This window comes from Physcomitrium patens, chromosome 25 (assembly GCF_059467195.1).
Source record: "Physcomitrium patens ecotype Gransden chromosome 25, ASM5946719v1, whole genome shotgun sequence".
Taxonomy (NCBI): Eukaryota; Viridiplantae; Streptophyta; class Bryopsida; order Funariales; family Funariaceae; genus Physcomitrium; species Physcomitrium patens.
This window is the reverse complement of record NC_143434.1, coordinates 980342-1006318: the sequence shown is the minus strand read 5'-3', so window position 1 is coordinate 1006318 and position 25977 is coordinate 980342. Positions and strand designations below refer to the sequence as shown.

Sequence of the window (25977 nt, the reverse complement as noted above, 5' to 3'; positions counted from 1 at the left end):
TTAGACTCCTTCTTAAAAATCAATAGAACAATCATATAAATGATGTTATAAAAGAAATTTATATTTTTTTTTTCAAAAATATCTTAATAATCTTGGTATTGGCTTAGAATACTACTCAAAATCTTTTTTCCATCAAAAATAGATGTGGCATATATAAGGAAAGTTCACTATTCTTTTATTGCATGAATCAAAGTTCTTGCACCTACTAATAAAGATTTGGATGTTTTGGACTTATGAGTTTCTATTTGATTAGCAAAATCTTAGACTAAACTATGTAAAAAATCAAGGTTACAAGAAATTTAATTTATTTAAAGATCTTATTTTTTTTATCATAATAGTACTAAATTAATTGAATTAGAAAGATAATTAATTATATAAATATTATTAAACTATTATGATCACTAGTTGCTACATCTAAAGAAATAATTTCATAGATAACATCTCCAAAATACAATAAATAACCATCTATTACTTCTATGTGTATATGTTTAATTTTTTTAATTAGGATTATTTTATGGTTTTTGATAAAATCTTTATTTATAAAAACAAGCTAAGGCTCTTGAATCTAAGAAGGCTAAGACTTTGTAAATTTTTGATTTTAAATAAATTTCTATTGTAAAATAAGGCGAAGGATCTAAAGAAAAGATAAGACCTTTATTAGATATCATATAAGATTTTAGTTGTAAGATCTCTATTGTAGCTAGAAAAATAAGTTTTTCAACATATTATTTTTTTTGGCAACTATGCTCTTTATTTTGTAGTTGTATTACTTCTTTGGATAATCTTAAGTAGTGTGCTTATGTTCTCTATAATATAGATATAATCCTTTTTGATGACATTGAGTTCTTTCTTGTTTAGTAAGAGATTTAAAGTGTACTATGGTAATTTTTATAGGTTCTAGACTTTGTAAATAAGCTTTTATAAACTTAGAAGCAGTTGCCATGACTTGATTTATACCTCTTCTACCAAATCTTTGTTCTTGGCATCTTTCAAACGATTGATTATCTTGTGCAATGGCTTGAGCAATAAATCATTCAAATGGATTTATTTTTTGCATCATCAATAATAAGTCTTTGATGTTATTTTTTAACACATATCAAAATTGATTAACAAGGGCCTTGTCATTTCAATCCATATTGCAAGCAAGGTTTTAGAATTCAATAGCTGTCACGGACATACACATATAAGCCAGTAATTACCTATATAAATAGGTAGAAATAATTTGAAGTAGATAAAAGTAAGTTAATTCTATAATATCTTCTATGGAAGCTTCTTAGAAGCTTTATAGATACTGCTTTGACTTTGTAGGTATCTATAATTAATTTTTTAATATAAAAAAGTGGTCAACAAGTTAGCCATGTGCCACACATGTTGTTAGCTTGAAGACTAAGCCAACTATGTGACCCACACATAGAAAAATTTGCCTTGTAAGTCAAGGCATGTATCCTACAAAGTCAACACATATTGGAGGTCCTATAAAACATCGCCATGTAGCCCTTAATTAGATAGTATATATAGAGATAAGAGTGAAGCTCTCTTCACTCTTGTCAACTCCTATCTTGCTTCTAATCTAGTTTCAAAAGTCTCAAGTTTCCTTGTCTTTTAACAATAAGCCATTCTAGTTTCTTTTTAATATATATATTTTCTAATTTCTATTTTTTTACTATTTTTTGACATGGATTTTATTGGTTTATGCATCATCTTTTAGTTTTTGTCCTTGACAATAGCATATATGATAGTTCAATATGATCTTTTTTGTAAGAATACAAATTTAATTTTTGTTAACTTTTTTCAATTATTTTATTTTAATGTGGTAATAAAAAAAAAAAATGAATTCAAATTATAGAGTAGTTATGAATCTTTTTCTACGAAAGGTGCAAATAATGAAAGAGTAGATCTAGAGAGAAGTGCATCTATAAATGTAACTTGAATATATCCATCAAGATATTGAGAAGGATGCAACTTTAGATAGAACTTTATTTATTGTAGAAATCCTTGAAATTTTGATCTTATTCTTTTGAACTTTTCCCATATACTTATCTTTGTCTCCTTCATACTTATAGTATTAAAATTTTTTAGATTTAATTGTGAACTTGATCTACTTGCTTCTTTCAAATCCACAACTTCTTATCATAGAAGTTAAACTTCATTATTGACCTCTTTTATAGGCATTAGAATATTACTTCTGTAATTTGAATTCATTTTAAAAATTGATGTTAGTAATACGTGAAATTTCCACCCTAAGAGTATTGACAAGCTCATAAAAATTTTCAATGGTTGAAAATCTATTCTCACTCCTATCAAGAGTATCATCTATAATTTTTCTTTCAATAGACAACTCAAACAAATCTATAAATCAAATTAATAGAGGATAATTTGCAACCTCTAATATCCAATGAAAATTTTCACAAAGAAGGGAAATCTACCTTCTTTAAAAAATATATATATTATTAGAAAACTGAAATATTAGTTTGAAGGTGAATTTTTAGAACCTTTAAAATACAACAATAAAAATAGAATAGTCCACTCACTTTTAAAACAAGATAAAAATAATGAATTAGTACTCTTTTTAAAATATCAAAGATATAAATCTCAAAGAACCAAAAACTCAATACATTCTTATATAGTTCAAAAAGACTAGATATGCATTCAAAATTAATGTACTATTGAAATTCAAATGGCTACTCCCAAAGACAAGAAGACTATAAAGTCTTGAAATAAGACTAGGGACTACAAAGGCATTGATAAGAGTGAAAAAGACTTCATTCTTGTCTCTATATATACTATCTAACTACACACTATATAGCAACATTCTATATGACCTCTGACATGTGTCCAATTTGTAAGACATATGTCTTAACTTACAAAGCAAGTTTTTTATATATACACCATATTGTTAGCTTGTACCATAAGTTATTGACATGTGTGATACATGGCTAATTTTTTGTCTAAGTTTTTAACCTATCAATGACCTATAAACATGTATAAAGGTGAAACCACGTCTATAAAGTTTTTAGAAAAATATTCTATAAGATATTATCAAATTAATATATATTTACCTATTCATAGTATCTTAGTAATCATTAGAGTAAATATGTATGTCCATGATAATAATATTATATTTAATTAATTATTCCAAGTCATCTTTATAAAAATACTTACATTGAAATTTTCCAATTTGCAATATTATCACAAATAGGAGCACATGAAAAACTTCATCAAATAGTTTTTTATTCAAGAAACTTTTAACAACTTAGATGGATTGTAAGATCCAAAATAAAGAATTTTTTGCAATTATAGATTTTTTTTTTAAAATGACACCATTATTTAGAGAGAAATGATTATCTAATTATTATTTATACACATCAAAAGAATCTTAAATATCTCATGTTAGCATCTGTTTAAATTATTATTAAATTAATTTGAATATGGCTTTTTTAATATTTGTGTTTGAAATTACTAATTGATCAAAAAAACAAGGTTTGTTAAATTTTCTTTTTAGACATTCTTATCTAGCATCAAAAGAAAGAAATAAAAATTTCTATCAATAATAAAACATTCTCTCAAAGTCAAAGTAATTTTATCTTTCAGCTATGAAATTAATATTAATAATTTATTTATTTATTTAAATTCAATAAATTATTTTCTTCAATCTTCTTAATCATGATATTAAAAATAATTTTCTTAAATATTATAATATCTTTAAGTTTAAATTTAAAAATATTTTTTTATTTCAAAAAATGCTTATACATTTTAAATGATAAAACAAAATTACATGCTCTTAAAGCTTATTACGGTTTTCTTGTTGTAATATATTTTGGATACAATAAGACCTTAAAGTTAATATAGAGAGATTTTGATGTCTTTAAATATGAATGGCAGTTAAAGGCTTTATATAATTATTTGATGTTTTTTTAAGATTGTAAACTTTTCACCATTAGCCATATTTGAAATGAACTATAAACTACCATTAAGATGATTTAATAACTCTTTTGTTGTTAGTAGAATTGTTTTACAATAAAATGACATATTCTTCTATCAAATAATTATCTTTTTATATTAATTATGGATATCATGCTTGACTTGATACTTTTAACTTTACAAAAGTTAATAATCTTATAGCAAAATATTTTGGTAAATTATTTATTAGAGCTATATGTAATAATAAAGGCATAATTATATCTATTGGAGTCGAAAAAGATCCATCTTGTGTTCCACATGTCTTTTCTTAAGCCATGTAAAATAATGAATATGCCAAGAAGAAGACAAATGCTACATCCTCCTAAAAATATGAATGATAATGAAGAATTTAAGGTTAAAGTAGTTTTACATTCAATTCGATATTAAAATAGGTTAAAAATATCTTACATATTAGTATAGATTTGATATTAATTAATTCATATGAAAATAAGCCAAAGATCTTACAAATATAATAAAAAAAAGGTTGGTATTTTTTTATTGATGATATCTATCAAAACTAAGATAAAAAATCAAGAAAATATTTGAATTAAAAAAAAAAAAAACAAACTTCAACAAAGATTACATTCTATCATGTATTATTTTTTATGGTTTTTGTATATTTTAAGCCCTAAGAGGATGAAGAATCAACAACAAGTAAATTTTACATAAGAACTATCATTTGATGTCTTGACAAGCAATACATTGTGATTGTTACAATCTTCAAGTCAATATAATAGAGATGAAGATCTTCAAGAATAACACGTTCTTCTTCAAATAGATTGTGAGAGATAACTTGTTTGATATCACAATCTTGGAAGAAATCCTCAATATTTAGTGATATTATTAGAGACAAGAAGCACTTATGAATGTATTTCAAATATTTAGTTTGAAAGAAGTTACAAAGTCATCAAAAATAATTATTTAGCAAGGTAATTGTCTTGCCTTGATAAGAGGTACAATTGATGGCTAAGATAACCTATCAAATATTTTTAAAGAAAATAAAAATCAAAATATGTAAAAAAATATAAATCATTGTATCTTGAACTTTCTTAACATGTACTTATAGCTCCATATGGAATTTGTCTCTAGAAGAAGGAAAAATGTTACAAACATATATATTTACAAAGATTTAAGAAATTACATAAAGATAAGTAAAATTATATAATTTGATAAGATCTTATAGACAAGCTTTTTCAAAGTATCATAACTATGACTTTGATCTTATATGTAATTTTAGAAGATTAATAGGTTGAAAACTCAACTAACAAGTTGCCTCCATGTTATACATATTAGTGACTTGTGGTACAAATTGGCTATCTAGCACACATATAAGAAAGTTGTATTGTACATTAAACACATGTCTTGCAAATTAGATATATATCAAAGATTTTAGAAAATGTAACCAAATAGCTCATAGTTATATATTATATATAGAGATAAGACTGAAGCCTTCTTCACTCTTATCAATACTTGTTTTATTCTTAGTCTTACTTCAAAAGTATTTATTCTACTTGTCATTGACAACAGTCATTTTGCTTTTTATGTTGTATCATTTTTGCGTAATTATCTACTCTTTTACTATGACATAAGAGTGTATTCACCCTTTAGTTTTTATGATTCATGACCTTAGTACAATTACTTCTACAAGAAATAATTTCTAAGTGATTTCTTTACAAGATGCAAGTAAACTACTTATAATTTTTATATAGATTTTTATTACTTTATTTTAAATATTTAAAGAATATTTTTATATTTTTAAAAAACTTAATGTTTATATATATATATATATATATATATATATATATATATATATTAATAAAATAATAGTTAAAATCATCAAAATAATTTGATTCAAAAATATATATATTGAAGTATAATAAGATATTTTAGTTTATAATAAAATATTTTTATTGATTAACATTATTTAAAATTTAAGTTAGTTTAGTTTAATTTATAAATAAATAAACTTTTATAGAATTTTTTTTTTCTTTTAGATCTTTACTAGATATTTTGTAATTGTATTATATCTTTAGATAGTATTAAAAATTATGTTTAAATTTTCTATTATAAAAGCTTAATTATTTAGACTAATATTAGATTTATGCTTTTATATTTAATTTTTATATTATATATAGTATTTAATTGTTACAATTTTAATAGATTTATCTTTTACTTTTAATTTTATAATTTAAGATGTTATATACGTAGTTGCAAAAGTAAATAAAATAAATTTTTATATATGTAGAAATTTTTTTAAAATTAAATTAAATAAAATAGTAATTATAATATTTTGAAATGACAATCGGTAATTATGAATGCTTATTAAGACATATATATATATATATATATATATATATGTATATATAGATTTTTTTTTACTAAGTGTGATATTAATATATTAAAAATTAATATATAGTTTTTTAAATTTAAAACACATGTGCATACTAATATATAAAATATTAGAATCCAATGTCTTTTAGAGAATTATAGATTAATTTCTATGTTTTATTAAGATTTATAAATTTAGCAATTATAACTTAGATTTATTTTATGTAAATAGTATATTTATAAACATTATTTGTATCATATCAAAAAAAAATTAAATGTGATTTTTTTTCAATGCACCTAAGATCTTATAATAATAGCAAAACTAATAGAAATAAATAATTTTTTAAAAAGACAATGTCAAAAAAAATAAGTCAGTTAATATTTTCAATACAAAAAATCTTTTTATTTCTAATACAAATATAATAAAATTAATGTAGAATAGATATTAAGTTAAAAGATAAATTTTTAAAAAAGTTGTATAACACCTTAATATTTGTTCTATATAAAACTTGTATTAGTTTCAAATATAGATAATATAATGTAAAATAAAAATAATATGTTCTGTTAGTACATGAGCATTTCAAAGCATTAAACAAACCATATATTTTAGATGTATAAATTTATAGAATAATTTTTTTTCTGACAGAGTTACAGATTTGATTTTTTATCAACGAAAAGAGTTACTAACACCAATACTTGCATCAGAATCATTCAACATGAAGTAATTAAATAGATATATATTTTTTTAACTGTATTTGTTTTTAATAATATGTTTATCTGCTGAAAACAAAAACATAAGACTATTCAATGTTCTACTTATTAAGGTTCTCAATTAAATAATGCTAAATTTTTATTTTTAAATCAAATATTCTTTACCATCTTATCAATGTCATATCTACACCAATATGCAATACAATATAATTTATCATGATACTGATACACCTCTAAAATAATTTGATGAAATAGATATCAGGTTGTATAATAATAGGTAGCCTAGAAACCCAAAAAAATGTGCAGTGCAAGTACCAACTGTGGATGACATTATACATTAAAATACTATAAACAAATATGTAATGGGGCAAATTGCACAAGAAATGGTTGATAAGTGGTTTCAGAATTAAGCTCTAAAACTAATAACAGAATGCCCTTGGTACAGAGGGAGACTAGAGAGGCACTTGTGGCATTTGCAAAGGTTGGTCCTCTAACTTTTTCTGCTTGGGATGGCAGCATTAAATTAAAATTAAAAAATTAAAAAAATAAAAATAAAAAAGTTGTTATTGCTGAATGTTGTAGATACAGCATTAATGTGTGTACATTTATTACATGGGTTCTGAATTATGTGGGTATTGTGTATTGTTCAGAATTGACTGTTATAAGGGAGATGTCGTAAGGAGTGAGTGTCTGTCACAACATGTACTAATGCATGGCAGACTGTTTTTGTAGCTTTGTAACCAAAAGATCAAAACATGTAGAGATGTGAAGACTGATTTTACCAATAAAAAAGAAAAAATATATCATGAATTTGTAAAAAAAAAAAAAAAAAAAAAAAAAAAAACACCATGGTATTTGTGGGGCAATATTTGACCTCATTTTACATGTATATTTTCACACATAACCAGAGAGAGATTTCTAGTCTACCTACATATCAAGTATATTTATTCATAGATATTTCCTGTTTTTATTAAAACCTTTGAAGTTGGATATTTCTAATATCTTGGTAGTTTTTTGCTGTTGCCATGACAACTTACCATTCTATAAATATATAAATATATATATAAATATATATATATATATATATATATATTTGTGTATCTTTAGTGTTTTTGATTTAATAATAAAAAAATATAATTATATTTTATCAAATTGTAAATAAAATAAAAAATATTGGTGAAATTAATCACAAATTTATAAATAAAAAAAAAAATTTCTATTAAAGTTTTAGTAAATAATAAAATATTTTTTATTCAAAAATATTTAATAAAATAATTATAATAATATAATATAATATATAAATAAAAATTAATTAATTAATTAATTAAAATAATGATATAAATATAAATATAATTATATAAATGTTTTTCTCATTTATTTTATTCATATTTAGCATTGAAAAAGATTGTGAGTGGCATGTGGTTGATGGTAAGTTGTGATGGCACTACTAAAAACTCTACTCAAGTGTGGTGGATGGTGGCTATAGTATAAACTATTAAAGCATTAACAATACCTTTGGAAATTATAATGTTTTGAAAATCAAACTAAATAAAATAAAAAGACATTCGGAAGTTGCTTTCTAAACGTATAATCTAAATATTTTCACAAATTATATTAGTTGAAATTTTTACATGAGGTAAAAGATAATGATTGCTTTTATAGAAACAAATATTATAACATTGTTTGTATATTTTCACTAACTTTTATTTCTTTGTTGAAATATATTATTTACAATTAAAGGCTCAATAAATAAATTTTCAATTCTATTTTTCAAAAAATATATGTATAACATACGTTAAATATGTAAAAATATACATTGCACAGACAGTGCAACAAGCTGCCCATAAAATCTTAAAATGAATGAATTTTTCTTCATTTATATTTTAGTGTGGATACATATGTGTGTGTATAAACATGGAAATATATATATATATATATATATATATATATATATATATTTATATTTAAAAAATGAATTTAAATAGTATATTATAAATCTCAAATATTAATAAATCAACAACAAGAAAAATTGAAAATATTATCTATACACTCTTTTTGTTTATGTAACTTAATAATGATATAAATAAGAATTGGGCCTTTATCAGCTTTAAGTCAAAAAACTGAATGGAATAAATTATTGTATTATCCAACTTTAAGCCCACCTATTTTTTTCAGAAACATATGTTTTCTTTTAAAAAACAACAAACTAGTCTACTTTGATTATATGTGCTGCTTTATTAAAAAAAAAAATATGTATTTTAAAACATTTAGTATGAAATAATAAAAATATACAAAATCAAAATAATACTAAATTTTGTATTAATATCATCCAAAGAATATTTTAAACATTATCAAAATGTTAAATGATATGTAAAAAAAAAAAATTGAAATAATACATTCCAATTAATTTTATTGAATTCAATTTTATATATGTTTTCTTCATGTTGACTAATTATATTATATATTTAAGATTTTACTATACAAAAGATTAAACTTCTATGTATATTATAAACGAAAATATGTTTAATTATTACTTAATTTTTTAAAAAAAAAGAACAAAAAAAAACAAAATTACCTTAGATGTAATAGAGGATACCATTTATCAAATCATATATAAATTTAGTAAAAAATTATGATATCAAAGCTTAGATATCTATGTATAGTTCAAGATGTAATAAATTATTAATCATACTTTTCATAGATATTATATTAAATATACTTTAAATACAAAATATTTTATTTTGTGATGAGAATACTAAAGGGAATTTTGGAAAGCTTGACTATTCTATTAGAAGAAAATAAATATATTTTAATTTTTATTTTATAAATAATTTCAAATCTCCAAAAATTTTAATTAAAATTGCATTTATACTAGTAAGCAAAAGATGATTTAGAAAATAATTTTCAGAAGATGATGTTATTTAAGAGTTTAACTTAATAGTTCTTGTAGTAGTTAGACAAATTTAATTAATGGCATAATATGTTAGTTTTTAGTCACGATTTGAAAATATTATAACTATAATACTTCTTCGGACAATGTTTAGTAGTAGTTCAGATTTTCTACAATATAAAAATACACTTTCTTCGGTATTCTGAACATTCTTCTGTATTCTAATAAAAAATGGATTTTTTTACGTATTTATTTATTTATTTATTTATTTCAAAAATAATATAAAAATATAAAAATATATCATCTTTTAAGAATAAATATTAAATTTTAATAAAATTATCTTTAAAAAAATTATATTTTTTAATTGACTTAACATGTAAAACTTAAAACAATGAAACAATAAATAAATTATATATATATATATATACAATGATGATGATAATAAATGTATGATACTCTTACAATAATATTAATTAATCTACATATTTCAAACAAATTTAAAATACTAACATATGATTATACCATATTTATAGTGTATGTTTACATTGTATTGGTTATATATATATATATATATATATTAAATATGCAACTCAGTATACATTTTAATATAAAAATATGTAAATTTCTCTAGTAGAATCAATATTTGCAGCAAGTACAGAGAACACGGACCTTAGATATCATAAAAAAAACGTATATTAAAACATCAGTAATGTGCTCTGGCATAGAAAAAATCAATTTAATAAACACCCCTTTTGCATCTAATTTTTTGTTATCTTCAACACAATGTTTTAGCATTGAAGGTAGGAGAGAGAAAATATTAAGTGTTTTTTTTATGCAAGTGCAATAGGAACTCTCATGTATGCAATGGTGTATATTAGGCTGCATTTCTTGCTTATTGTAGGTACAGTGAGTAATCAGACAATAATTGTAGAAAATTAACATTTGAAAGCAGTCAAGTAGACACTTTGCCATTTGAAAGAGATTGTAAATAATCTTATTTTATTTATTGCAAAACACAAGAAAAGAAAAAATTATCACAAGTTCTAATTATGTTGATTCTCTCTCTCTCTCTCTTTATATATATATATATATATATACGTGTATGCTATTTTATGCTTGTGACACAATGTGTTTGTTACAAAAAACACAAAAGCTTATATCAGAGGTCACACTTTTGTGTGGATTCAATCCTATGTAAGACAATACTAATTACAACCACAAAATTTTACTCTAAGTATGAACATTGACATCAATGAGGATATGAGACAATATTCTCTTTGCATTTATAACAAATTAATGCAGCCATTCACTGCATTTTCTTTAAGTAATAATACTGATAAATTGACACAGGAATTCAAACATGTGAATAAGAAGTAGACTATGCTTTAAAACACTGAAATAGGAACAATACCCACACAACCTCTAGAAGCTTTTATTTGATATGCTATGAAGTTGAATCATCTCACTTGTTCTCCTTCTGATATACAATACAAGTAACAAAACAATGTCTATATGAGTTTACAAAGTTGTTATGTGTATATATATAATGTAATTCCAGCTTTAATGAATATATGGGGAAAACTTTATAAACACTCTATGACCTTTCACAGAGGAAAAAAAGAACTAGAGCTGCATTTGATTTACATCAACATGCAGACTTTAAGAAGTCATGCAGCAGCCCCATTATTATTGACCCTTGGTTTGGTAACATTGGCAAAGGAGCTTAACTTACACCTGTGAATACATACTTTGCTTTATTTCCTTAGCCAAGCCCTTAAAATCCTCTACTACTTTCTGAAACCCTAAAGAGGTATTTCTCTCACTCACTCATTGATTGATTGACTGAGCCACACGAATTTCCCCAGACCCAATCACTTGCTGTATGAATGTCCAGCTCCTGTATAAATATCACTATATGAATGTACGTATATATATATATATATATATATGAGATGGCAAGCACAGTTTCATCCATGATCGTCCATCTATTCATCCATTAACGTATTCATTCATTCATTCATTTCTCCTGCCAGCATGAGTCTGATGGCTGTCCCTCCTTTCATGGCAGACAGGGGGGGGGGCCACGCAGGGGAACACAATTCGGAGTGGAATCGTCGTCCTCCAACTTGCCAACTAGATTGGATTCAGTCCCATTGTCTCTGACTCTCTCTCTCATTGGCTGCTAGCCATAAAACTTGGTACCAGGAACACACTGGATAAAGGAAGGCTCTCTTGAGTTGCATTCTACTAGTAGAATCCAGAAATGGCCAGCTATGGCAATCAATCAAGGAACCGAGGTGGGGGGGGGGGGGGACTTTTTTTTTGCCATTCTTACAGGTTCTCAGAGAATCACTCACCTACAGAATCCAATACCCATTTCCGTTGATCTGTGATGCACAATTTCCTCACAGACGTGAATAAAACTGAAGTGGCGGATTCACCAGATTAGTTTGTCCAGGTAGCTTAGTTGCATTATTTATGATTTTCCCCTGATGGGTAATCTAATAAGACTGTGCTCCGAGTAATATAGACATGAATTACTTGCTGTGTTCCCTTTATTTAGTACAATCCCAAGGGGGATTGACATGCTAAAGGCTCCAGTCCACTGAATCAATTGAGTCTAACTGTTGGTGCCACAGCATCCTCATTGCTCTCACCCTATGGATAAAATAGTGTACGTCGTTCCCACTGTGGACTTGGCTGGCATCAGCTTCGCAGGGTGTGAAATAAAATGGGAAAAAGTGGGTTCTCATCAAAACCTAAGATTGGAGGAGGCATCACTAGGGGCGTATTCAGAAAGCATTATTTCAGGTCTTTTTGAGGGGAAGTAGGAAGAAGAACTGAGAGTTGGGCAAGAAGATGAGAAGACCTAACTTAACACCCAGGGCTGCGAAAATTTTAAAATTAGGGTTTGAGGAATGCAATCGCAACTCACCACTTGGCGGCCAAATGGAGATCCACTTGTTGTGTCTATGCTGTTGGAGTGGCAAATCCGGGGAGTGCCCATTGCCAGATGGAGCCCATGGCCGTGAACCCCTAGTTAACAGGCTTCTGGATGAAGAGAAGGGAACTACACAAAGCACGCCCGCCGCATGGAGCGCACACGTGGAGGACGGATTTGGGTTTCTAATTTAATTTCACTATTATTATCATTCAATATACGATTGAGCATTTTTTTTGTTTTGTTGATATTCAGTGCATGTCAAGCATCATGATCCTAAAAATACTCACAAGTTGAAGCGACCCACCTGCTACATGGCATTTATTGCCCAGATCCTCTCACAATTAACATAATAAAGCTCAATATCTGCTTTGTTTAACTTGGGAGGGTTTTGTAATTATTTCTCTTTGGGAATCAGGATTTTAAATATATATATATATATATATATATAGGTAGAATCATTTCTTACCCTGTTCATTTCTTAAAAGATCTCAACACTCGAATGCTGAACACATAAAATTCCAATTAAATTAAATTATTATTTTCCATTCTGTTTACAAAGGTCATGAACCACTGGGGAAGAAACAGCGCCATCAAGAGTGAAGTTTTCAGCAGCAGTTACCAATGTGGGCAAAGCAATGACAAACAAACAATTTAAAGTTTTCAAAATGTTGGTCGAGGGTTAAAAGCAATATGCTGGCAGGGAAAGTGACAGAAAAAAGACTTCAAATTTCATTGGATTTTCTTTCCACCTACAGGTATATATCAGCTAATTTCTATTTAAACAATAATAATAATAGAAAGCAGCTTGCTTTCAAGCTCCTTGTGCAAGAAAAATCTAAGGAAAGAACAGGAACTTGTATACTAGGATTCGTAAACATGGCTTCAAGATCACCAACCGAAACACTACTAGTCCAATTAAATGATAAGGGTGATCGACTTCACATAATCATTTTCTCTACTCCATGGTAATAGGGTCCCCTGTTGCAGAGCATGATTGTAGTAGTTTGTGAGAAGGTGGTTAACAATAAGGCTTGCTGTTGAGGTTAGAGTGGATTCAAACATACGAGAGACGCATGGTCAACTCCTTGAAATCTGCATACAGCATTCCTTTTGAAGGTTGAGGAAGTCCAGGGCTGGTTGTAGATTATTAATACAATGAATACTGGCTATTTCACAAAATGTTTTTCTGTCAACAAGCTGCTCATTCTTCAAACATTTGTTGCCAACTGAAAAATGAAGATAAAACTGCTACTGGATATCATTGAATGGGGAAGCATTTAATCCCCTTATTCTATCATTCTAGGATTAGTCAGTTTGTTACTGACATTTGCACATGGTGGGTACTTACATTTGATTACTTCAACTTGGGTTTTGAGGATGTAAGCTAAGGAGGAGGGCTCTGCTATTGTTTGTCTCTAGTGGAGGGAGACAAACCCACAATAATAATGTGTTGGAAACAGCCCAAAGGGAAGCCTTGAAACTGATGCGAACTTAGGATACCCTCATTCTCAATCAAGGCAAAAATACCCTTTCAGCCTCCTTTTCTCTGGCACTGCTGACATGGCAACCCTAAAAAACCAAGATTCCCAAAGGAGCTGCAATGTTTGTCTGTGAAAATAAAAATAAAAATAACCAATTTATTCATTCCCTATTTCCAACCTCCACTGACTGACCCTCCTTGCTTTTGCACAAAATTCACTTGAAATATGGTTACATTCCCCAAAAGTTCAGTGGTCATAAATGTCCAGTGTTAAAATACTAAAGTATGCCAAAAGGATATAAGTACATAATATTAGTACGTTTGTGATGATGCTTATCATGGTTCCACAGACAATGTTATTTATTTATTTATGTTACAGCAATTACAATACATTACATAGTATGCATGTAATTAATAACTATTGGACAGCAAAAGGTTACCTCCATCCATTCTGATTCTATGTATGAGATTTCTCTCTTGCATAAACAAACTGTTTTTACTTTCTTTTGTTCTTGTAAGTTGAGAAATGGTTGAAATACTGTTTTGGAACTGTTCCACAGAGCTCAAGTTTAAACCTTTTCATTCTCACAGAAGAACTTCAGATAAATAATACTTTTATTTTCTTTTATTTTCATTATTTTTTGGTTTCCATGTGAAAGGGACTAAAGCATTAGACTGTATACTTTCCAACAGTTTGTCCACCACATATTGTAAATAATACAAAAATGACCATTTCTAACAGGAAAAAGCGGAGAAAAAGGAAATAAAAAATCTGAAGAGTATAGGAGATATTAAGTTGGATTGTTCTAAAATAAAACATCAAGTTTCATGACAAAACATAGCCTTCATCAAATAAATCATCCAATTATAGGATGTACACAGGAGGAAATCCCAATAACTGTTTACCATTTCCTTAACAAATTTGCTCCGCATTTGATGGGGCTTGCCACAACCACAACCTCTTTTTCAACCTAGAATAGCTTGGCAACACTGCTGTCATGAAAGAGCTTTAGCCTTGTGACTTCTCCAATAATGCAACACCCAGTCCATGGAAAGAAAAAGTATCATATATTATTCATACCACAACAGGATCCCATGTGTTCCAATTCACTGAGCTCCATAATCAAAGATTAGTATGGTGTCTGCATTGGTATGGAGGCCAATGACCACAAAAACAAACCAAAGTAAACACAAAGGAACATACAAGTGAAAATCCCACACCCATGGCATATGGTGACATGGTAGAGATGGTGTTGGCCAAAGTTTAGAAGTAATTGATGACTTTTCTTAAACAGCAAATCACTCCATTTCAAAGTCTATCTATATATATATATAAGAAAAAGAAAAATGGTACATTTGGGCAGAAGAGGGGAAGGGGAAATCCATCTTTCAAAACCCGTCTGGGAAGGGAAAGAGAGAGTACTGTACCAAAGGCTCATTGTGCAGCAAAAGAGAGACTATGGGGGTTGATGGAGCCCACATGTAAAGGACCCCCCACCAAGAGACCTGGCTCAGGGGTTACCACAACAACCCAGCCTGGTGAGAAGAGGACAAGAGAGCTATTTTCCAGAAGACCAATTATGGGCAGCATTGGCATTACTCAACCACCTCCACCACCACACCACCACAGTATTCCTGTGCTCACTCTCTCCTCTCCCTCTCTCACTCCACACCCTGCCTGTCCAGTATGAGCGGCTCCACCCTACAGCCCCTTCCCCCATTCCCAAGTGCCATCAAAGCAATAGTTGCAAGTCATGCCCCATCTACAGGTGATATATCTCTGCTTTTATTGTATTGATGGATGTGAGTTCCAAGTGGTGCTTTTTGTGGAGGTGGAAATCGGTTGCATGGAGGGCCTTCCTTCCTTCCTACTTGGGTGGCCTTTGCATTTGTTCCTTTTGACCCGATTGGAGGCTTTTATATTGTAGTTTGCAATTGATTTCATTGGTGTTCACCTTGTCCATTGCAAATGAATTACCCAATCAATTAATTTTGAGTGGGTGTAATGCACGTTTGTTTTTGGTGCATGCTGTGTGGATTGCATTGAACTGCATTTGGATTGCAATGCTTTGCTAGAAAACAATGCTGTGTAATTAAATGATAAGGTGCTTTATATTCAGTGGAGAATGTGAGAGGCCACAAGGTTTAAAACATTTGATTGGTTGATTGGTCAACCACCTAAAGAATTTAGAACTTGCAGCCACTCACCTTTCTCCCCCCCCCCCAAAGTGTCAAGATCTCTTCAACAAAAAATGCACTACACATCATCAATAAAGGCATTGAACTCTTAAGGTCTCAAAAATGTTTCAAAAGATGGTTATGCTTAAATAATTTATGAAAAACATGGGCATAAGGTTGTCCAAGACAAATTAATTATAAAATCTAAATGAATAAACTCACATGAAAAAGAATTAATGGGGATCAAAAGCTGTTGTTACAATTGCAAAATTCCTCATCTTCTATAATCTTTCAACTCTAGGTGTTTCCAATATTTTCTCAAATGATGTTATTTGAATAAGCATAACATGCTTTAATTTGTTTTTTGAAACAAGACCACTTGCAATAAAATAGTAGCAAACACACCCAAAACTTAACGTAATTTAAATTGTAATAAATAAATATAATGTGAGTTTAATAAATAATAATAATGATATTATGGTAATAAAAATAAAAAAAATAAAACTCTTTTTGGAAATTAGATGCAAATATCTATTTGCAGTGATTAGTGATTATGCAATTTAGTACATGGTTAAATTTTCAGAATCTTTTACACAAGTGTAGGAGAACTCAGAATAAAATAAAGTCCCTATTAATCTCTAATCAACCTGGATTATTTATATACATAAATAAATAAATATATATATATATATATATATATATATGTTTGTATATTATCAAAACTGTATGGAATATGAAACAACATAGTTTAACACTCTCAACAGAATACATGATAACAAAGTATGATATTGTGACATGTTCAAGTGTTATTTCCTCTACATCTTATATTAATCTGCTTACAACAAACCAATGATCAGGTCAGTACAAATATATTTCACATTTGTACTGCAAAAATGTGAAGAACACAGTACAATATCAGGAAAAAGTATATTTCTTTTTTCCAAGCATAAATGACTGAATATAAGCACATAGAAAATTTCAACATACAAATGAATTACAATTTGAGGAACAATAAGTTAATAGTTTTCCTTAGAAATTGTCAACAGAACAAGCACACACTCACTCACACACACATTCCATGAGTCCATTGACAGGCATGCATTTTCAAACTAGTGCTGGGACACACATAGCAGCATTGGGACCAGCTCCCTCCTGTCTCTCATGACTGTGTAGTAGAATTCAGAGCCACCAAACCTAATTTCAAGCCAGTTGAAAAGGCCTTATTGGGGTGCTTTGCTTTGTTCAGGTCTGGGCATTGACTTGAGAAGAATAGTGGGTCTTGCCAAAGTCAACTCCTCAATGCTAATCTCCTCTTCTCTCAATGCTGCATCCAAATGGCTGAAGACTCCCCTGGATTACAGCTCCCTTTCAGCCATACCCCAAGGGGATTGGAGCTCTGCTATATATATATATATATAAATTAATATATGTGTGTGTGTATATGTATGTTTGTATGAATCAGTAAATGACCATAATCAAACAATCTCCTGAATAATGTCTCCCCATCAAATTAGCTGGTCTGGAAATAGCTTCTGAGCATGACATTCTGTAGCCCCCCCCCCTCCTCTTGATGTCTATAAATCTATACTTATTTAGGAAAGACTCTTGGTTTAGAGAAAGTAACATTAAATTATTATCTTACAAAAACCAACTTTGCATTTGATGAAGTTTTTACATAGATGTATAATTTTCCAGAAATGGAAGCCCAACTTAGAGCCATAGCACAGAGATCAAAAAAATATTTCAGAAACTATTTAAGGAGGTGGGGCATTGGGAGTGAAGTATAAACATGGGGTGTTGTGGTGTAGCCATTAACCTCTCATCCTGGATGGAAGACAAGTTATATATATATATATATATATATATTTAATGAATAATTGTTGCCTACTTTCCACACAATGTGGAACATTAGCTTTTGTGTGCTTGAGTTTGAATCTTTGTTTACTTGTTTTATGTTTATTTACCCATTAAGTGTGCAACACATGTGTGCGTCTAAAATTGGAGTATTCCACAATGATTTAAGTCAATCATTCCTCATAGTATGTGTGCTCTATTTTGGGGTTGTGTTTTTTCTACCATTTGAACTAGGGTTTTTTGAGTATAGGCATGGATTTGGCCCACAATATTACTTTGAATTGTCTTTCTTCTAACAAATCTATCTTATTGTTCACAATGAGAAGCTCACAAGGTGTTACAATGTTACTTAGCCATTCCATCAAACATGTTCACTGTGGATCAACATAATGACTATAATGGAGAATGTTATGTAACTAAAACACTATTTCAAATCACAATAGTTTTAATACACCTAATTCATATTGTGCATACATATATGCATGCACCCAAATGTTCACAATGCAATTAATATACATTCCCAAAATAGCTGAGATTTTTACAGACATTTTAGTGTGATATTTAATATGTGAGAAAAAATGGGATATCATAGAATGTCTTTGCTCATCCCACACCCATACATTAAAATTTTCATACTTTGTAATTTTAGAACTATGTTTTTTTGTTTTTTTTTTAAATAAAAATTTCCCTAAAATTTTGCCAGGTGGCATAATTTTTAAAACCACCAAACAAATTGAAAGTATTGTGTAGATGGGAATTACCAGTTCTGTTCAAGCAAGGGCCAGTGTCTCTGTGCAACAGTTCTGCCTGGAATTTCCTTTGGACATCTCATAGTGGAAACCATAGTGGTTAAAAGCATCTGCATAAAAATAGAGGGAAGGACAGGGAACGAGAGATAGAAAGATGATGGGGGCCAATATCTCACACCGCTTTTGTTATAAGATAGGTTAAAATAAAATTTAACTTCCATTGTTTCCCATGTGATTCCGGTGCATTTGGTTGCTTTCCAGACGTAATAGAATATTCCGACAAAATACCATTTTTTTTTCATGAGGGCCATGGCTCTCTTCTGATTATGGAACAGAAAAATCATTCTCTAAAAAGAACCACTAGATTGCTGGAATTCTAGATACTCTGCATATGGAAAATGGAGCTGAAAAATCGATGTAACAATTCCCATATGATGCTACAGTAACGATTTCAAACAAAACAATAGGATAAAAATAAATTAAAAAATAATCATACGAAAGTAGAAAGCTGCGTCCCCAACAAACGGAATTCAAAAAAGAGAGAATAATGGGAAAAGTAGAGGTGGAAAAAGCCCCAGACCCAGACGAGAGTCCAGCTCAGCCAAATATAGCCCAAAAGGAGAGACGAAGATCCGACGTGGCAGCCACGAGATGCTCCAACATGGCAGACAATAGCGCGATTCCCCCATTTGCTCCTGGATGTGCGACGGATGGATGAATTTCGATGTCAGACATAAGCACCGGGTTTCCGTGGATGAGATCTGGGGTTTTCCGCGGCGGTAGGGTCAGGGCTCTAAGGCTGGGCAGTGGCGAGCTTGTGCTAAGAGGCAGGAGGGTAAGCACTTACTGTGAGCTGTGCAAGGGCTGTGGACACGGCCCCTCACTCACTTCTTTGCGTACTTCTCTCTCCCCTTCCCCGACTCCTCTCTCTCTCTCTGCCATCGCCAGTTGATTGATTCCTCCCTCCACCCTCTCGTTTCTTAGTGTGCCTGGGTTGTCCCAGATTGCTGCCTCCAAGCTCAGTTGGATTCATTCAGTGCCTGGTTTGGAGTGGCATTCCATCTTTGTTATAATCGGGAGAGTCTCAAGGTGGGAGAAGAGGAGGAGGGAACATGACGCTGGAGGATTGGGATTGAGATATTGGAGGTGAGTTTTATTGCATTTCCACCTGCGTGGATTTTGGGTGTTTCCTGTGAATAGAGATTGTCAGCGAGGAGCTGAGGGGAGGAGTGAACTGAGTCTCTTGTGGGTTTGTGAGATGAAGAGTGCTGCATAGACTTTTTTTCTGGTTTTTTTTTTGGGGTAATTGTTTTTTTTTTTTTTTTTTTTTGGTTTTTTCTCGAGTGGTTTTGGAGCTGAAGGTGGTGTTAGATGTAGGTTCGGTCGTGCGAATGTCTATGAGAGCAGCTGACAGGATGTGTAGTGGGTTTCGGCCGCATGGGATGTGATGGATTGAGATAGGTGGTTGTACTTTCGACTTTTGTTTGTTTGTAGCGGTGGAGTTGAGAGTTGGTTTTGGATAGTGTCCTCTAGAGCACCTGCATTGGGTCTATTCGAGGGCTGGGAATACGATATCTTGACACTATTATTGCTGGAGTATATTTCTTCCAGCATTGACGCTTCTCCTTTGTGTGCGACTGTAGTTAGCGAATATGGGTCTCGTATGTGAGGGTAAAATGAGCACTGATTACTATGTGCATACTCGCCGTGCGTATATCTTTCATTTTTCTTCATGAAACCAGATGGTAATCAGGTAACATGTTTGATCATTGGCGATGGATTTGGTGTGTCAGTGTAAATCGGAAACAGTGTGCTTAATGGCAATGTGGTAGTTTTGAGTGTTTGAAGAGACCGATTCTAGCGTTTTCACCATGTCAAAGCTTCGCTTCCTTCAAGAGTCGAGATTCGACAGTTGCATTCTCATCATTGACTTGGCCTCTCGTCGAGTATTGACAGCAGGTGAGACGCAGAGGCGAGCATTTGGTGGTGGTTTGCATTGATGCTGTTAACGATCTCACGTCTTTTAACCACCACCAGCTGAGACGGCGTATGTGTTAGGGATCTCGACACATTGCATCTGTGTCAGATGTTAATCCAGTGCTGTCGATTCTGACACGCATTTTTCATCCATCTGGATGTGGACGAGTTCACTGGCCTTGGATCCACCTCCTCTGACGTCGCCGTCAGTGTGCATCATCAACCTAGCACTACTGTTTCTGTTCTGCGGCACCTGATCTGCTCGGGCTCACTGATGGCGGTGTTGCAGTAGTCAAGCACGAAGCACACTGTTTCCGATTTCGAGTGCCAGCAACGACTACGAGGGATTCAGTGCGCGGAAATGTGCAGTGCTGCTTGGCCCTTAATGGTGAGCCCCACGTTGTTATATTTTTTTTCCGGTAATTGTTGAAATTCTTTGCGGCTCTACTTGTGTCGCTCCTGGTCCACTCAAGCTGGCTGGATCCGTATTGTATTATCTCGTGCAGAATCCTGATTTCGAGCCGGCAATTGCAATGTTTGTCTCTCCTACTTGGGGTCGTTTGCATCTTAGACATCCGTTTACATTATTATCGTGTGGACGCTTCCTTGCAATTTGTTTCCGTTTGTGGAATCAAACAGATTTTTGAGCGAGTGCCGATTGCAGTCAAACAACTGTGGTCATCAATTCCCTCTTCTAGGATGAGACTCTTGTTCCTCAGACTTGACCTGAAATAGGGGTAAAAGTAGCAAGAATGGGTGTTTATGGAGGTTTTTCCTCGGGAAGGTAACCCGTGCCACATCCAACTAATCTCCTATCGAAGTGTAAGAAATTTTACGTGGAGACTAGATTAAATGGAAGCAATGTTTATTTGCCTCCTTTTTCCTTAACTTTGGTGTGCACTTATTCCACAATAATAATGGTCTCGAATGAGATAGTCATGCTGTCACCTATTTTGTGAATGTACTCCATCTCAAGTCGTGATTGCTTTGTGCACAGATTCGCGAGATTGCCATTGTCGTCCAGAATTCAGGGATGTTATATATGTTTCGTCAGGAAATGATATAGAGCTGGCTGCAGTCGTCGATTCACAGTTCTCTTAAACTTGTCCCAAATCCACAAGTTCCGGAAGGGGTCAGCACTCCTGGTACTACGAATCAATGGCTCCTCGGTTTGATTTTGGAGATTGGTGGTCCAAGGAGGAGCACGAAGGAACACCCGTTGTAGTTAAAATGGAAAATCCCAATTGGGATATGTTAGAACTGAACGGCCCTCCCCAGTCAGGTGGCGAAATTGGCAAAGGGAGGAACAAGAACGCGAAACAGTTGACGTGGGTGTTGCTATTGAAGGCACATCGAGCAGCTGGATGCGTGGCATATCTGGCCACAGGACTGTGGACGCTGTTGTCTGCTATTCAGAATCGTATAATTGCCCCGAAAGCATCTGGCGTGAAACTTGACAAACCTGTGAAGGGAAAACTCTACAGGTTCATCAGGGCTTTCTTGGTCACTGCGCTTGTGATGTTGGGCATTGATTACGGCGCTCACATGCTTGGATGGCATTTTACCCCCCCAGCTGGTGTCAATCTGATAAACCTGCCGCATGCTATTTACATGGGATGGATGGTCATCCGACTGCAGTACATTGGTCCAGCTCTGCAACTTGCCGCCGACAGCTGCATAGTTCTTTTTCTGATCCAGTCGGCAGACAGAATAACGCAGTTTATGGGGTTCATGTACGTGAAATTTAGGGGGATTAAACCCATTCCGGCGAATCCATCGTTTGAGTCTGATGACCCCGAGATGCCTGACAAAGGCTACCCCATGGTCTTGATTCAAATACCCATGTGCAATGAACGAGAGGTGCTTAATTTGTTCGACCGATACCTTTACAATGTCTCATTCGTTTACATTTGTGGAAGCGCCTCACTGCATTTTGGAGTTACTAATGAATTTTCGGAGCATTTTTTATGCTTCAGTGAAAAGTTGAAGTTAGGTCATCTTTCTTTCTTTCTTTCTTCCCCACTTCATTATACAGAGGGACGAAGGCGGTGTATTTTGGGCGGACATAGAATTTGATGTCGTGACGATTGTTGATGGCGACAGGTGTACGAGCAGTCAATTTCTGCTGTTTGTCAAATAGACTGGCCGAGAACTCGCATGCTGGTGCAGGTTCTTGACGACTCGGATGACGTGGAGACACAGGAGCTGATCGCAGCCGAGGTTCACAAATGGCAACTGAAGGGCGTGAACATTGTCTACAGGCATCGGGAAAACCGCACAGGATATAAGGCTGGTAACTTGAGGTCAGCTATGGAGTGTGACTATGTGAGAGACTATGAATTTGTGGCGATATTTGATGCCGATTTCCAACCGAAAGCTGACTTCCTCAAGCGTTCTATGCCACACTTCAAGGTATCATTCGTCGTCGCTTTGAATAAGATGAGTTCTCGTTTTAATTTTATGTTACTGCTGACCAGATATTGAAGGAAAACCTAGCTTACGGTTGGGTGCGGTGGCATTGATTCTGATCACAGGACCAGCCGAAGCTGTGTCTTGTGCAAACACGATGGGCTTTTGTAAACAAGGACGAGAACTTGCTCACGAGGCTACAGAACATCAATTTGTGCTTCCACTTTGAGGTGGAACAGCAAGTGAACGGACACTTTTTGAATTTCTTCGGGTTCAACGGCACAGCTGGCGTTTGGCGAATCAGTGCATTGGAAGATTGTGGCGGATGGATGGATCGCACAACTGTGGAGGATATGGATATTGCAGTTCGCGCACATCTCTGTGGTTGGAAGTTCATCTTCCTGAACGATGTTCGAGTAATGCTTCGCTCTAGCACCCTTCTCTTACGTTGATTTGTTATATTACTAAAGGCATCTGGAATTGACGTTGTTGCGAGTGTATGGCCGTAATGACTCTACATTCCCATTGCATTTCTGATCCGATCGTGTATGGATTGTAGTGTCTGTGTGAGCTTCCGGAATCTTACGAGGCTTACAGGAAGCAACAGCACCGGTGGCACTCGGGTCCTATGCAACTATTCCGCCTGTGTCTTCCAGATATCATTAAGTCCAAGGTGATTTTCTGTAGCACATCGATCCTTCTGATCTGTTGCGTGGTTTTAGTTGGGTGATTACTCTGCAAGGTCTGCCGAGTACGGTCTTTGAATTGGTCTTCTTACGCTCGTGTTCGGTTTGGATTTGCAGAAGGTGACGGGTCTACAGAAGTCAAATCTGATATTCCTGTTCTTCTTGCTGAGGAAATTGATTCTGCCATTTTACTCCTTTACGCTGTTCTGCGTGATTTTACCGTTGACGATGTTTGTACCGGAAGCCCAGCTGCCAGTGTGGGTTGTTTGCTACATTCCAGCGGTGATGTCTTTTATGAATATTCTGCCGTCACCAAAGTCTTTCCCATTTTTGATACCGTATCTACTCTTTGAGAACACCATGTCGGTGACGAAGTTTCAAGCCATGATATCCGGGCTGTTGCAGTTGAGCAGTTCGCTGGAGTGGGTGGTGACAAAGAAGTCCGGTCGGACGTCAGAAGCAGACCTGCTGGCTGGCGTTGAAGATTCTAAACCTCAAGACCAGCTGCAGAAGCTGAATCGTGTCACTTCGGAATCTGGTCTTGAGGCGTTAAAAAAAGTGCAAAAGGACAGCGCTGTAGTTGTTCCAAACGCTGCTCCTTCTCTGAAGAAAAAGAAAAAGAATCGTCTGTACTGGAACGAGCTTGCACTAGCATGCTTGCTCCTCACAGCTGCGATGAGGAGTTTGCTGACAGAGCACGGGCTCCACTTCTACTTTTTGCTTTTCCAGGGTGTCTCATTTCTCGTAGTCGGGCTCGACCTGATCGGGGAGCAAGTGAGCTGAATTGTGTAAATCATTGAGTGGGTGGTCCTTGTTAAAATCTCGTGTGTCTGCCCCAAATCATGGGTTGCTTCCGTATTAAAACGTCCCAGGAGGCGCAAGCAACCCTGAATTTGGTGCAGCCACATTGGAAGGATGAGCGATTCGATTGTGCAATTGCAGGTGCAGTTGCATTTGATGCTCCAGAGCGGTTCTGAAGTGTCAAGTTTTTGTGCACATTAGGTAGACATTGGTAGGAGCTTGAGGTGTTCATTGCGCGGCCTGCTGGAGGCAAAGGGAGACAAGCCAATAGGGTATGCCAGCCCATGCTGGGTACGCTCGTCGCGGCCAAGCCTGCACCCTATTAGTAGTTGTTTCAACGTCAGACCATTCTTTTGAGCCAATACATTTATTCAGATGCCTTTACGACAGGCGCTAGCATTAGTCAATATTAACTACGGATTGCGCTTTGGGCTTATGTGAATAAACCATCAGTCGTTGGTGTCAGAACTAAACACCAGTAATGTATGCTTCTACATTCAGCGGTGCTGCAACTCGTCAACATTTCGAGCTGCTCCACCCAAGAAATAAACATGACGATTCAATCTCACCATGCTCTGTCGTTCTCCTTCGCTTGTTGTGCTTCGGTTATTATTTTACGTGCAATTTTCATAGTCTCATAGCAATAATATCCGCAGTTTTTTCAGACTCTTGTGAGTATGACAATTATTGCAATTATTGACTGGTTATGAGATATTGATAAACTGTGGATAGGATTTATGGAGGAAACCTCAAAATGTTGGAGACTACGTGCTACTTGACCGTAGAGGAAGCATCCTCTGATAGGCAAACATCTGCGCACCATGTGTGTATGTTGTATGCACTGAAGAGTGGGTGCTTTTGCCCTGTAGTTACCATCTCTACAAATCTACACTGCACATCGCACCAGTCAATTTGGCTAGCAATTTGATGCTGATGGTCTCAATTTATATTCGACTGCAGCGAATGAATCGCAGCACCAAGGTATAGTGATAACAATGTGCGAAGTGACG

General features: G+C 32.9%; 1 protein-coding gene and 1 long non-coding RNA gene across 3 annotated transcripts; both read left to right on the top strand.

Annotated features, from left to right (window-relative positions):
• The first annotated feature begins 12416 nt into the window (after nucleotides 1–12416).
• LOC141045023 (uncharacterized) lies at nucleotides 12417–16935 on the top strand. Its single transcript, XR_012216899.2, has 3 exons — nucleotides 12417–13011; nucleotides 13393–14350; nucleotides 15056–16935. It is a non-coding gene; the product is annotated as an uncharacterized LOC141045023 (long non-coding RNA).
• A 2994-nt stretch (nucleotides 16936–19929) lies between these two features.
• On the top strand, nucleotides 19930–25535 carry LOC112278395 (putative xyloglucan glycosyltransferase 9). Of its 2 annotated transcripts, none has more exons than XM_024511812.3 (7): nucleotides 19930–20240; nucleotides 21054–21459; nucleotides 22069–22931; nucleotides 23175–23483; nucleotides 23606–23896; nucleotides 24040–24153; nucleotides 24284–25535. In XM_024511812.3, the coding sequence occupies exons 3-7, from the start codon at nucleotides 22230–22232 to the stop codon at nucleotides 24947–24949; spliced, it is 2082 nt and encodes a 693-aa protein (XP_024367580.1). In that variant the 5' UTR covers nucleotides 19930–20240; nucleotides 21054–21459; nucleotides 22069–22229; the 3' UTR covers nucleotides 24950–25535. The 2 variants fall into 2 exon arrangements, with proteins under 2 accessions (XP_024367580.1, XP_090103510.1); XM_090247384.1 differs by having other exon boundaries at nucleotides 19945–20240; nucleotides 21051–21459.
• The last annotated feature ends 442 nt before the right edge of the window (nucleotides 25536–25977 follow it).